Genomic DNA, 13,873 nt, shown 5'->3' on the forward strand with positions numbered 1-13,873 from the left:
GATTTTACTTTATTTAACTCACTCTTACAATGTGGATATTTTGTAGAACCAAGAGACCTCCTCAAATATTTGACCTTCGTTCCTCAATCGCATATGTTTCTCCATTGAAATGTAGTAATAATCTTTCCCTTCTACTTCTCCTGGTCGCATTGCTCTGGTTGTAGTACTTACAAAACGAATCATAGGGTGTTTTTAAAAAAAACTTACAATCTTTTCATTTTTACTTTTCAAGAGTTTAGATTTATGAAAGTTCTTTCCTGAAGCAGATTTACCCACAAGATTAATAATAATAGTCGTCATTTATGTGTGTAAAATATCAGTTAGTATCATCTTATTTCACAACAATAGATTTATATTTTCCAATCGTGTGTTTCATATAATTTTCAAATTCTTTTTTACTACATAACGTAGAGCAATTATCTCTCCAAAAATTATTTACATCTTTTGAATTTAACTTAAATAAATTAAAAGTATTGGCATTGTTTCTTATTGAGCGCCGAGGGAGTTGAAAATATGACTGACAAAGCTAAATACAATTACAAGAAGAATGTCTCCCTCTTGTATAGTAGCTATCCATTACTGTTTGGTTTCTCTCATTAACACAATCAAAGATAACGAGGTTCTTTTTTGATTTATCTAAATCTTGAGGTGAAGGTATATCATCCGTATTATCACTGAGAATACAAGTTATGGGTTTTGATTTTGATTTCTGTGTATCACAAAATAGTTGTATTATATCCTCAATGTTGTAATCATTTAGTTTGTTTTGAAGTTTAAATAAACCGATAATGTCTTCCCTTTTAAGACCCGCATTAAAACCTTGTGATAGTAGTTGATACTCGGGTTGAAAACTTGACTTCGTAAAAATTATTAAATTATCATAATCTAAAAAGTTGGGGGTAAGGAGCATCTTTAAAAGCAAACAGGTTTTTCCACATCCGCTTGAACCAACTATTAGACATCTCAATGAATTTGGAATGTTTTTATGGTTATTAAATTTTATCTTATTTTCCCAAACGGGTAAAAAATCATTCATTTATATATTTGGAAAACAAGTCATCTAACGTTTTTTGAGCTATTTTAGAAACTCTATATTTTATCCTGAGTTCGGGTTTAATTTCAAAATAATTCATTATTTTATTTATATAGTATCTTGTATTAACATTTCCATTAAAATTATTTTGAATAATAAATATCATTAAACCCTTATACATTTCCTCAATACAAATAGTCTCTTCCCTTGAAAGAAATGGTGTATTATCAATCATCACAATACTTAACATTCATCTCTCTTATTAATCTTGTAAAGTAATTCATTTTTGGTTCTAATTTAAAAGAGTTATATATTTTTATATATTTTTTATTATCATTAATTAAAATTAAATCACAGAAAATACATTGTTTATATGAACCCTCATTATTAAGCCCTATTCTATCACAAGCCGGACAATTCTCTAATTTATCATATGGAGAGTCTGGAAATTCTAAATATCCTTCAGAACATATCATATTTATATGGTAAATTTTTACTTAAACTAAACGCAAGTTTATTCGTTAATAAATACAATGTTTCAACGCACAAAAGACAAATTTCAATCAATCTCTACTTCGGTGAAAGATATAGAAAAATATGTCAAAGATGTTAAATTGAACAAAGATAAATATGGAAATTTTTGGGTAAAACCAGTTATGGAAAATAACATGAGCCCCTCTATTTCATTTAAAGGAAAAGCTCTAACTATACCTGGAAAGACATCCATTAAAGTAAATCTAACAAAAGTTTCTCCTCTACTCCTGGCAATTTATTCAAAGCTTGAAAAAGTGATCGATCGCGATACTTTGAAAATGAATGATAAGACCATTAATAATTCTAGAGGAGATATTTGTATTTTCTTTAATAATCCAAAGGGTGTAGATCTAAGTAAAATGAATGATGTTAATATTTCTGGTGAAATGTCATTTCGTTCTATGATAGTTAGAGATTATTTAAAGATAACTTTTGATATTAAAAATGTAGAGATTGAATCTGTTAATGAAAGAAAGTATATAGATATTGATGGGAATATTTTTCCTGCTAATTAAATATGAGTCATTACAGCAGTGAAGATTTTACTATTTTATTGAACTCGGACAATAGTGATGATAGTATTTCATTGAACTCGGACGATGGTGATGATAGTATTTCATTGAACTCAGATGATAGTTATGATGCTAATAGTTTGTGCTCAAATGATAGTTATGAGAGTAGCTTTATTGATGACTGAGTATGATTCTGAGTATTCATGTGATAGTTATGACTCAGATGATTCTGAGTAAAAAAGTGTTTTAGTTTAAGTATAGTTTCATATATAAAAAGCCTGTAAAAAGGCACTTTCTTCTATAAGTGTTTTACTTTAAGCACAGTTTCATCTTTAAAAAAGCCTCTAAAAAGGTGTTTTACTTTCAGTATAATTTTGCTCTATAAATATGATCAAAGCAACGTATTGCGACATTTGTGAACAAGAATATAAACAATACAAAAGACACCTTAAAACTAACAAACACATTTAATCTACTTCACCTACTATCTCCTATTCAGAAGGAAACAAAACACTGTTCTGCCTGTAATAAAAATATCCTCAAGAAAGGCTTCCAAATACATCTTAAAACAAATCAACATTTATCAAATTTTATCACAACTAAAAACTGATGGCGCATTCAAAGGACATATTAAAATAAGAGTCTTTAACTTCAAACCTCCTGAACCAGAGTCTATAGTTGATGCTGTAGAAATAGTTAAACCTGCTGTTCAAACGTTGATTGAAAAAACACTAAAAGAAATGAAACCACTTAAATTTTATATGGGAGTAAAATTAGAAATGACAAAGGACGAAGGAGTTATAGATACACCATACATGAGAACTGAGCCACACTTTATATCTTCATATCAAGATTTTAAAACATCAGGAGTCTATGATGAACTTATTAAACAAGAGCAAGATGTGGATAATTCAATCGTAGGAAGTGGATTCAATATAGGAAAAATTATTTACATAGACATTCATATTCTTAAATCAGATCCTCTAAAAGCTTCTTCTTACATTGATTTACCCAGTGTTATCAAAAATAGAAAAGCAGTTATCAATATCAAAAATAGACAATAAATGTTTTCTCTGGTCTATTCTAGCACACTTACATCCTCCACATTTTCATGATGAAAAAGTATCTCATTATAAAAAATATGAGAATACATTAAATACGAAAGATCTAAAGTTTCCGATGACTTTAAATGATATTCCTAAATTTGAAAAGTTGAATAATTTATCAGTTAATGTTTATGGTCTAACAGAAACAAATAACATTCAGGTTTTAAAGCTTTCTGACAATAGTAAACAAACTCATATTAATCTTCTATATTTTAATTCAGACGAAAATTCACATTATACATACATCAAAGATATTACAAAATTAATAAAACCACAAGTATGTAAAAGAACAAATAAAATATATATTTGTATGCGTTGTCTTAACTTCTTCCATACACAAGAAAGATTAGATAAACATTCAAATTATTGTGATGAACATAAATCAATGGTAATCAACATGCCTAAAAAAGGCTCAAAGATCACATTCAAAGATGAAAAGAAAACAATAAAACATCCATTTGTTATATATGCTGATTTTGAAAGTATTTTAGAAAAAATTGATACTGCTTCTCCAGATCCAAAAGAATCATACACAAATAAATATCAAAAACATACTCCTTGTGGTTTTTGTTATTATATCAAATCATCCGTTGGTGATGAATATAACAAGTTAGAGGTGTATCGAGGCTCAAATACCCCAGAGGAGTTTGTGAAACGACTAGAAAAAGACTGTGTCCGATTAACCAAGATAATGAGAGAAACCAATAAACCAATGTCCTTAACAAGTAAAGAAAAAAGAGAATTTAGACAGCCAAAGGTTGCCTGTCATATTTGTGAGAAGAAAATTGGTAAAGGTCTAAAGGTTAGAGACCATTGTCATCTCACTGGTAAATATAGAGGTCCAGCTCATCAAAGTTGTAATATTAATTATCAACTCCCCTCTTTCATTCCTGTTTTTCTTCATAACAACACTCATTATGATACACATCTATTTATCAAGGACCTCTCAAAGACTTCTGGAAGTATCTCAGCAATTCCAAACACGGATCAGAAATACATTTCATTCACAAAAACAATTCACACATCTCCTATTACTCATATCAGATTTCTTGATACATTTAAATTCATGGCAAGTCCATTGGCTAACTTGGTTCAAAATCTAAAAGAGTTTCCATGTCTTTCAGAGTATTTTTTTAGATAAAGATTTTCTAACACAAAAGGGAATTTACCCCTATGACTATATGGACTCTTTTGAGAGATTCAATGAAACACAACTTCCTTCAAAAGAAAATTTCTACAACAAATTAAACAACAGTCATATATCATATCTGATAAAGATTATGTACACGCACAAAATATTTGGGAAAAATATAACATCAAGAATCTTGGCGAGTATCACGATTTGTATCTCAAAACTGATGTGCTTTTATTGGCCGATGTATTTGAAGCCTTTAGATCTGTTTGTCGCACTGGATATGGATTGGATCCTGCTCACTACTACACAGCACCTGGATTGGCCTGGAGTGCGATGTTGAAAATGACAAAACAAGCTTTGGATTTGATAACCGATGTTGATATGCTTTTGATGATTGAAAAGGCAAAGAGAGGAGGAATTTCACAAGTCTGTTCAAAGAGATATGCTAAAGCAAATAACAAGTACATTCCAAATTATGATCCATCGGTAGAGAGCTCCTACTTGATGTATTATGATGCAAACAACCTGTATGGCTGGGCAATGTCTCAGGCTCTTCCTTATGGAAAACTTAGATGGGTAAAGGAAAAAGATTACAAAAAGGTTTTACAAGATGTATGTATCTCTACACAAAAAGAATTGGATGATTCAAAGGTTGGTTATTATTTTGAGGTCGATTTGAAATATCCAGAGGAACTTCATAACCTACACAAAGATCCATTTGCTTGTGAAAAGGAAAGTCCAAAGAAGGAGTGGTTAAGTGATTATCAACAATCATTTAATATAGGTGAATCAACAGAAAAATTACTTACTACATTATATAACAAGAAAAATTATGTTCTACACCAAAAAAATTTGCGACAATATTTATCAAAAGGTCTAAGAGTAGAGAAGATCCATAGGGTTCTAAAGTTCAATCAAAGTCATTGGCTAAAGGAGTACATTGATTTTAATACACAAAGAAGAACAGAGTCAAAAACAGATTTTGAGAAAGACTTTTATAAATTGATGAATAATGCGGTCTTTGGTAAGACCATGGAAAATGTGAGGAAAAGACAAAATATCAGACTATCAACATCTTGGAAACAAGCATCAAAATTAATTAATAGACCGAATTTTACTAGAGCTGAGGTCTTTACTGAGAACTTTTGTGCGATCCATTTGATTAAAGAGAGTATTGAAATGGACAAACCTATTTATATTGGAACATCAATTCTTGATTTATCAAAGTCATTAATGTATGATTACTTTTATAATAACTTGAGGAAGAAATATCAAAATGATGTTAATCTACTTTATATGGATACAGATAGTTTTATTTTGCAAATTAATACTGATGTTTATTCAGACATGAAAAAGGACATTAATATCTATGACACTCGCAATTACAGTCCAGAGAGCGAGTTGTTCTCTTCTAAAAATAAAAAGGTGATTGGAAAGTTTAAGGATGAATTAGGAGGAAATGTCATGAGTGAATTTGTGGGATTGAGGTCTAAGGCTTATGCTTATAAATACATTGTGAATAACGTTGAAAAGACTGATAAGTTAAAAGGTGTAAAGAAAAATGTTATTAAAGAAACAATAAACTTTAAGGATTATTATAACTGTTTAACAACAAAGAAAGAAGAGTTTAGAAAGATTAATGGAATAAGAAGTTATAAACATAAATTATATTCAGAAGAGGTGAATAAGAAAGCATTGGGGGCTTTTGATGAGGTTTATTTTAGAAAATGGAATTGATAGTCTCCCTTATGGTTATATAAGTATACAAATGATAAGTTAAAAAAGGGGGGGGGGGGTTAGGGAATTTAACGGGCTACCGCCGCCTTTTTACTATTATATAAATGATAGAACCAAGTACCAACCAGACTAAAGAGTGGAGGTGTAATCAACCTTGGTATATAAATGGTAAACATAACGAATGTGAAAAATATCAAATAGGTATAATTGAAAAGACAACTGGTAAAAAAAATTACAAAACAAATAAGAGAATTAATTTAAATACCGGTGAATTGGGTAAAAAAGATGGAAATATTTTTGAGTGGACGGAAAGCTTTGATGGTTGTCAGGAAAATATATACTTTAATTTAAAAATGGTATGTGGCACTGGAGGCGCTCAAACAAGAACATTGAGGGAGGTTTATCATTTTATCTCAGCTCAGTTAAAATATCTTAATAAAGAACCAAACTCAAACATCTTTTTTGTTAATATATTAGATGGTGAAGGGAGTGGCAAGAGAATTAAATTATTTCCCACGCATAAACAAATATTTGTAGGATCGATGTTTGAGTGGTCTACTCGGGATCATTGATAGTAAGAGTACCATAAGACCAAGGGGGAATCATTGTGTGGTCTAATGAACAACATTAAGGATAGGTGTCAAAAGGCTAAAAGGTTCGTAAAGAGGTGAGAGGAAAATTAACATGTAAGTGAATGGGTCGATGTTTGAGTGGGTCAAAGATAATCTGCCAGATGATATGTAGAAGAAGGATTATAGGTCTATAAGGGAAAACAAATATTTGTAGTGTTTGAGTGGTCTAATGAACAACTACGGATAGGTACTATAGACAAAAGGTTCATAAAGATTATGGTGGGAGAAATAGAGGTGTTAATGGGCAATGAGGTTAAGAGGAAAATTAACATGTAAGTCAATGGGAAAATGAGAGTGTCCCAGAAGCAACATATATACACTACTCAGGGCAGCATGTAGAATCATACTTATGTAATCATAAGACTTAAAACAAAAAATACCTATTTTGGGGGCAACCCTCTCATATCCTGATTTTTCTAATGCCATGAACAAACGTTGGTACATCACGGGTGATGAAGGTTGTGATCGTTTCATCAAAAGTGTGTAGCTTCGGATAAGAGCAAATACCAATTTTATGGGGACAAAATCCCATCCCCTCACTTTGACCTCAAACCTCACTTTGACTTCCCATAAATCCCCCTGCACATCCCCTTAAACCCCGATATTTTCATGCCATGAACAAACTTTGGTACAACACAGGTGATGAATGTTGTGTTCAAGTTTCATTGAAATAGTGAATGTAGTTTTGGAAAAGAGCCAACACCTATTCTGGGGGACCCTCCCTCCCCCAACCCATCCACCCCCGTACACCACTTTAGACCCCCATTTTTTTTAATGCCATGAACAAACGTTGGCACAGCACAGTTGACGAGGATTGTGGTCATGTTTCATTGAAATTGGGTGTTTAGTTATATTTGGGGGTGGGGAGGGGGGGGGGTCAAACCTGAACCCACTTTGACCACCAGTACACCCCTTTAGAACCCAATTTTATTTAATGCAGTGAACAAACTTGAGTTCCAACATACCAAATATAATTTTAGCCAAGTTTGGTCACAATCCCATCAGAATTTTTGGAGAAGTTGCAAGTGTTTACGGATGGACGAATGGGCAGACAGACTATGCTCCATCCCATAAGCTCCACGGAACTATGTTCCAGGTGAGCTAAAAAAGAAGAGCATTTAAGAATATTATTTTGTGGGTTTAACTTGTATGCACTCCTTAACCCCTGAACAGAAATAGTTGAAATCTGATGGTTGTATTTGTGGTTTTAGCTTGAATGACCCCAAACATATCTGGGAAGGTTTTAGGCATTAAAATTTTTAGTAGTCGCAAGGATTTGCGAGGGGGGGGAGACGACGCAATTTCTTTATGTAAATGTGTGTCATGTCGCATCACCCCCAGTGAGAGAATGTATTACAAGTCCCAGCGGTTTACAATATCATAATAGTATCTTTATGACAACCTTGTATAATCGAAAACCACTTCGCCAATTTACATAAATGCTCTTTGTTTTATGCACTCATAAACTACTGGAAAAAATAAGTTGAAAAGTGGTGTTTGTACTCTGGATGTTCATGTAAACGTTCTACTCATTTTGGATGCCCACCCCCAACACAAAGCTGCCCACCCTTGTCGCTCTCGTGGGGAGCGGGTGTTTTTAGTACTTACGTTTTTGTTTCCCAATATAAAAACAAAATCCTGATTTAATGGCCCTGTTACTTTCTGCCCAATTAGTTGCAAGCATGCAGATTGCTTTTTGGCTCGTTTTTGCAAGGATCTCAACAAATACAGCTGATGTTTTGTTACAGGCAATCCAGGCTGTTGTTACCTCAAGCTTTGCAGCTGGGAGATCTTCACATCAGCATGGTCCCCATAGTCAATATAATCGACGCTGGCAGAGCCAAAGTCCAGTAGGTAGCACACCACAGCACGATACCAACGGTCGTCAAGGGGAAATGGAGCAGCCACCAAGTCCCCCACACTTATGGAGAACTGTACAGTTAAAGCTGCAGAAATCAGTCTTAATCACAAGTAAGTGGATTACATGAAAGTAAGTACTGTATACCGATCTATTACAATCCCATTTAAAATCTCAACAATCCTTCAAACCTCTCAATATCTCTGTTGCATTTGGACTGGTTATAAAGTTGCACTGGTTATAAAGAAGTTGCACTGTTGCAAAGTTGCACTGGACAACAATATCTCTGTTGCACTGGTTATAAAGTAAAACTTTTGGGTATCCCAAGCTTTGACATTACATCACAAAACCAACAGCCCGATAATAAACCAAAGATAAACTAAACATGCAACACAGACTCTAGATTCACACAACATGCACAAAGGAAGTTTCTGACTTTAAATCACAGTGCCAGAAACAGCCAGAGCTATTATTCCAAATTCCATTCCTGGAACCTCACATCAGCACAAGGTGTTAATTTTGAGTAGAAGTTGGTCATTTCAGTAGTCAGGCGCTCAAGATGCAATAAACGGTCGTTCAAAATCTGCACCCAGAAGTGTCCAGGATCTTCCACAGCCGAAACAAACACTTCAAAGGATTCACTTCCCGGAATGCATAGCTCTGGGCTTGGCACTGCGTGTCATCAAATAACAGTAAATAATAACCACACTTTTTTTCTTTAACATTTGTACAACTGGTGCTTGTGTATTATATTACCAAATGATGTGGAAAGTTAAGGAGAGACAAAAAAATAAATCATAAAAGAGTTTTCCTGTTTAATATTTACACAATCAACATGAAAAACATGCAAGTCAAAAAGGTAATCCATGATCGTTTTCAAACCTTTAAAAGTAGAGCCCTCTTTGCTGCTCAAACAGGTGGAATAATCATTCATCTCTCTCATTTGCAGGTGCTCATCTTCAGGATCCTCCCACTCAGTAGGAAAGCCTCTTTGCTTGCTGTGAGTTGTCGACTCAGACAGCTTCCGGCAAAACCAGTCTTGCTCAGAAACCTTCGCCAGAATCATCTCCTGGGGGTTTGCCAAATTACTAAAGTCTGGTTTAAAAGTCCCCAAGGGGAACATTAGCTCAACACTTAAGATTATGGCACTCTTATGGTGCATTTTGCAACTTGCTCTTTCCTGCACCCTAAATGTCAAAAACTTTATAATAAAAAAAAAAAAAAAAGTCATACCTTGGCATCATCAATTTGTTTGCGTGTGCCAGTGAACATGAAACAGCGCAGGGATTGGCCTCTTTGCTCTCTACCTCTGTCATCGCAATGTATCCTTGCTCCAGAATTGCGACTCGCCCTTTGGATGGTTTCCCCACCACGGCCTGCCCACACAGGTCAAACACAAACAAAATAGGGTGCATTTAATCTCTGCCACGATAAATATGGATTTGATTATGTAACCATTTTTACCCATTGGTCTGCTCGTCTGTCTGTCAGCAGGTTATCTCAAAATGTTGTGGAAGGATTCAGATGAAACATGGTGGACAGGTTGGGTGTGTGACAAGGACGAATTGATTTGATGAAGATCCAGATACTATATTTTTTAAGTTATTATTCACCATTGAGAGATAGATAGGGCCAAAAACGATATATAGCACGTTATCTCAAAACATTGTGGATGGGTTATGACAAAACTTCACAAGAACAGGCTGATTAGATTTTGGTTAAGATCTCGATGCAGATCCAGCATATCAGTGGGATACATAATGTAACATGTTCAGCCTGGTGGGGATATATGTGCTCCACCGAGTGCCCTTCTAGTTGGCATTAGTGTAGACTTTGTAACACACACACACACACACACACACACACACACACACACACACACACACACACACACACACACACACACACACACACACACACACACGGTTTTGAGAGTGTACATATAACATCATTAAAGGTTAAAGGTTTGCCCCCCATAGTTAGTCCCATTTATAACCCTGGTGTTGGCTTAGTGGTTAGGGTGCTGGCTTGGGATCCTAGGATCCTGGGTTCGAATCCCGGTCGATCGCTGAATTAATGCCAGGGGGGTTGACTCAGCCTGTCATCCTTCCGAGGTCGGCAAATTGAGTACCAGCTTGCTGGGATGAATGATCACGGTGTGTACCCCGATTTAGGCACACCGTATCCCTGCGCATCGTAAGAGCGTGACCAAGGGTTGGCATCAGGAAGGGCATCCGGCCATAAAAACTGCCTCAAACAGGGAACCATGATTGTCATTGGGCCCGCAAGGCTAACCCCTGCTCTAGCAGGGGAAATGGCCTTAAAACGATCATTCATTTATTCAGTTAGTCCACAAGCAACACGTAGGCCCATTAGAATTAGTTATGTCATAGTATGTGTAAGAGTAGGCCACTTTCATGAGTAACATCTGCGGTGTAAAGAAATAAGCTTAGGTCCCTTTTTATTACGCGGCCACCCTCCAATTTCCATCATGGGCAAACTCGATCCCGTGCCCCATTTGGCATCCCTCAAGTTTGTTATGCTTTGGCCGCCAGCAGCGTTCGCTGCCCTTGGTTTCGCTCGAAACAAGTCAAATGACACGAGGTAGGCCTGGAAAGAGGGAGAAGCGTGAGGGTCGAGGTGTGGCCACGTCAAGCAGCGCGTCAGAGGCGGTGACGGTAAGGGCAACAGCCAACCAGAGCTCGGTGGGCATGGGGTGATAGGGCATGGCGAGAAACGTCTGGTGAGTTCGAGAGGGTTCGCTGGGCAGGGCTATATAAACCTTTGCACAAAGCCCTTGAAGAGGACTGCCCTTAAGAGAACTGATACGAAGGACTGGCTGGAGTTGAGCTATGAGAAGGGAGAGGCGCTTAAGAGAACTGATCCGGAGCACTCGTGCGAGAACTGCATCAAGAAGACTGGCGTGCACACAACAGTTTCGAGCCTTGATTGAGAAGCGCATTGCTCACGTTTATTGAACTATTACTGACTGTCCGTTTATTACATACGCAGCCCCGTGAGTGTAACCGCGAAAGCCAGCCCTACCGTTCGCCCTGTGATAATCCCGTGCGCGCCAAACGACATGTGGAGAAGCTCCTGCCGTCTGGTTCATCTACTTCGCGGTGCGAGTTGGGGACCGGAGAGCGAGCTGCCTGGACGCCATCCCTGGACCATCGACCTGTTCGTCTGCAACCTCGTGTGAGTGTGTCTGAGTTTGGGCCCGTTTGTCCAGGGATAAGTTAAGACTGTTTAAGGCTGCAATGTGTATTCTGCTTCTTCTTGTACAAAGTGTAAATAAATTCTGTTATTCCTTTCTTCCAAATTCGACCGTTTCCATCATTTCCTCCATTGGGTAAGCATGGCACGATTACGAACCGCTTGGATCGGGTTGTAGTCATTGATAACGGCTCGGGTCACAGGTCCGCTACCGCTCAGCGTTTCCACCAACACCCGTGATTCGGGCGGGGCTTATTTCCTCGTTTCCGGTCAGCGTTAGTACTTAGGTAATAGTGAATTCATTGTCCTAAAACCTGATTTAACGCTGTCCGGGAAGGACGTCATAGGTCCCGGGTCCCGTCGGCTAGTAAAAGACAAGGGGACTAATCCCCCCCCTTGGTAAGGGGAAAGGCCGGTGCAGAGATCCGCAACAATATATATATATTGTTGCGGATCTCGACGTCGGCCTTTTTCCCCTTAAGAAGGGGGGATTAATCCGTTTTGTTTTTGACTGACCGATGTGAGTCCTGAAGTTGCACAGCTCCCTCCGGAGAGGCAGGGGCGCAACCTCGTTCGCGACCGCGGACAGATGTTAATTGCCGAGCGGTTTAGCAACCGCGGCACGAACCATTAGCAGAGACTAAACCCGATCCTGAAACGTTGGCCAAAATCGCGCCACCGGTGTCCAATGGAGAAATCACAAAGACGAACGGATGTGAAGACGAAGAAGGCAAAAGTAGGAAGGACAAATATGATTTATTACTAACTATTATTTACACAATCAAAAGAACCAAGGAGAAGGAAAGAAAAGAAAATAAAGACAGAAGGATGGAAGGACCAGAAGACAGTGCAATTCTAACTTACCTATACAAGCTTACTCTTAAACCCCAGGACAACATAGAAGACGGACAGTCAGACTTACACGAGGGGGGGGGGGGGGGGGAATGCAGGTAGGATTGGCTGGAGGAGATGGTTCAGGTATGGCATCCAGGTAGCTCGTTCGCCAGTCCCCAACTCGCACCGCGAAGCAGATGAACCAGACAGCGGTAGCTCTCCGCGCGTCGTTTGGCGTGTGCGGAACTATCACAGGGCAACGGTAGGCCGGCTTTGGCGGTTACCCTCGCGGCTCAGCCGAGTACGTAACAAGCGAACAGTTCTGATAACCGTGAACAATGCGCTCTTCAGTGGCTCAATGCATTCTCTCAATAGCATTCGCTCGCGATGCGTGACCCTCTTCTAAACTCAAGTGAACTTGCCGAGTGCCTCTCCCTTCTTATCTGATCGCCTCTCCTCACTCATCTGCGGTGGGGGCGTCGCGCTGCGGGTTATATCACACGCCCTACCAAGCCATACCCACCGAGTCCTGGTTGGGCGCGAGGGCTTCCTGGCTCCACCTCCTGGTGACGAGGGGGCGGGCCATGCCCGTGATTTGGCGGCTCCTCCCCCCTTCTTCTCCGAGACAGAGCACATGGCCAATGGCGTCTTGCGGGATAGAAAACCACTCGCACCGCTGGGATAGAAAACCACTCGCACCGCTGGGATGAGAAACCAAAGGGGGCCTATCTTATTTGAATTCGGTGCAATGCAGTCAATTAATGGAAGACAGCCTTAAACTAATACACATAATAAAGAAATAACTATTTAGAAGGGTATATGGTGGCCTGCGTGTATGCGATGGATTAACTAAGAGGACGAACTTTGACCTTTACACACAAAACGGAGATATTTACAAGGAATCATTACACTACTTAGAGGGTGATATTTACACAAAAAAACAAGATTCTCAAATCCACAACACACACACACACACACACACACACACACACACACACACACACACACACACACACACACACACACACACACACACACACACACACACACACACACACACACACACACACACACACACACACACACACACACACACACACACACACACAATAATAAGGGTGAAATCGAGATCGACATCTCTGCCTTTGTCTATTTGTGATGATATAAATTTAATCCGTCTGCAAAGACTTGAGTAACACATGGATGCCTCCAAGTTTGGAGGTGATGTGTTGGTTTAATTTATGAAGACGTCAGCATGTTGTCATAGGGTCAGTGT

The 13,873-nt window shown here is 37.9% G+C and overlaps 1 protein-coding gene across 1 annotated transcript in view; it reads right to left on the reverse strand.

The window, feature by feature from the left end:
• LOC137434074 (tudor and KH domain-containing protein) overlaps positions 1-13,873 on the reverse strand; it is a 127,331-nt gene that overhangs the window by 48,913 nt on the left and 64,545 nt on the right. The window contains exons 5-8 of the mRNA XM_078785786.1: positions 9,781-9,923; positions 9,430-9,616; positions 9,047-9,219; positions 8,458-8,621 (exon numbers count right to left, since the gene is read on the reverse strand). Of these exons, the coding sequence (XP_078641912.1) occupies positions 8,458-8,621; positions 9,047-9,219; positions 9,430-9,616; positions 9,781-9,923 (667 nt within the window). The remainder of the gene's footprint in view (positions 1-8,457; positions 8,622-9,046; positions 9,220-9,429; positions 9,617-9,780; positions 9,924-13,873) is intronic.

This window comes from Myxine glutinosa, chromosome 10, assembly GCF_964187855.1.
Source record: "Myxine glutinosa chromosome 10, kmMyxGlut1.1, whole genome shotgun sequence".
Lineage (NCBI taxonomy): Eukaryota > Metazoa > Chordata > Myxini > Myxiniformes > Myxinidae > Myxine > Myxine glutinosa.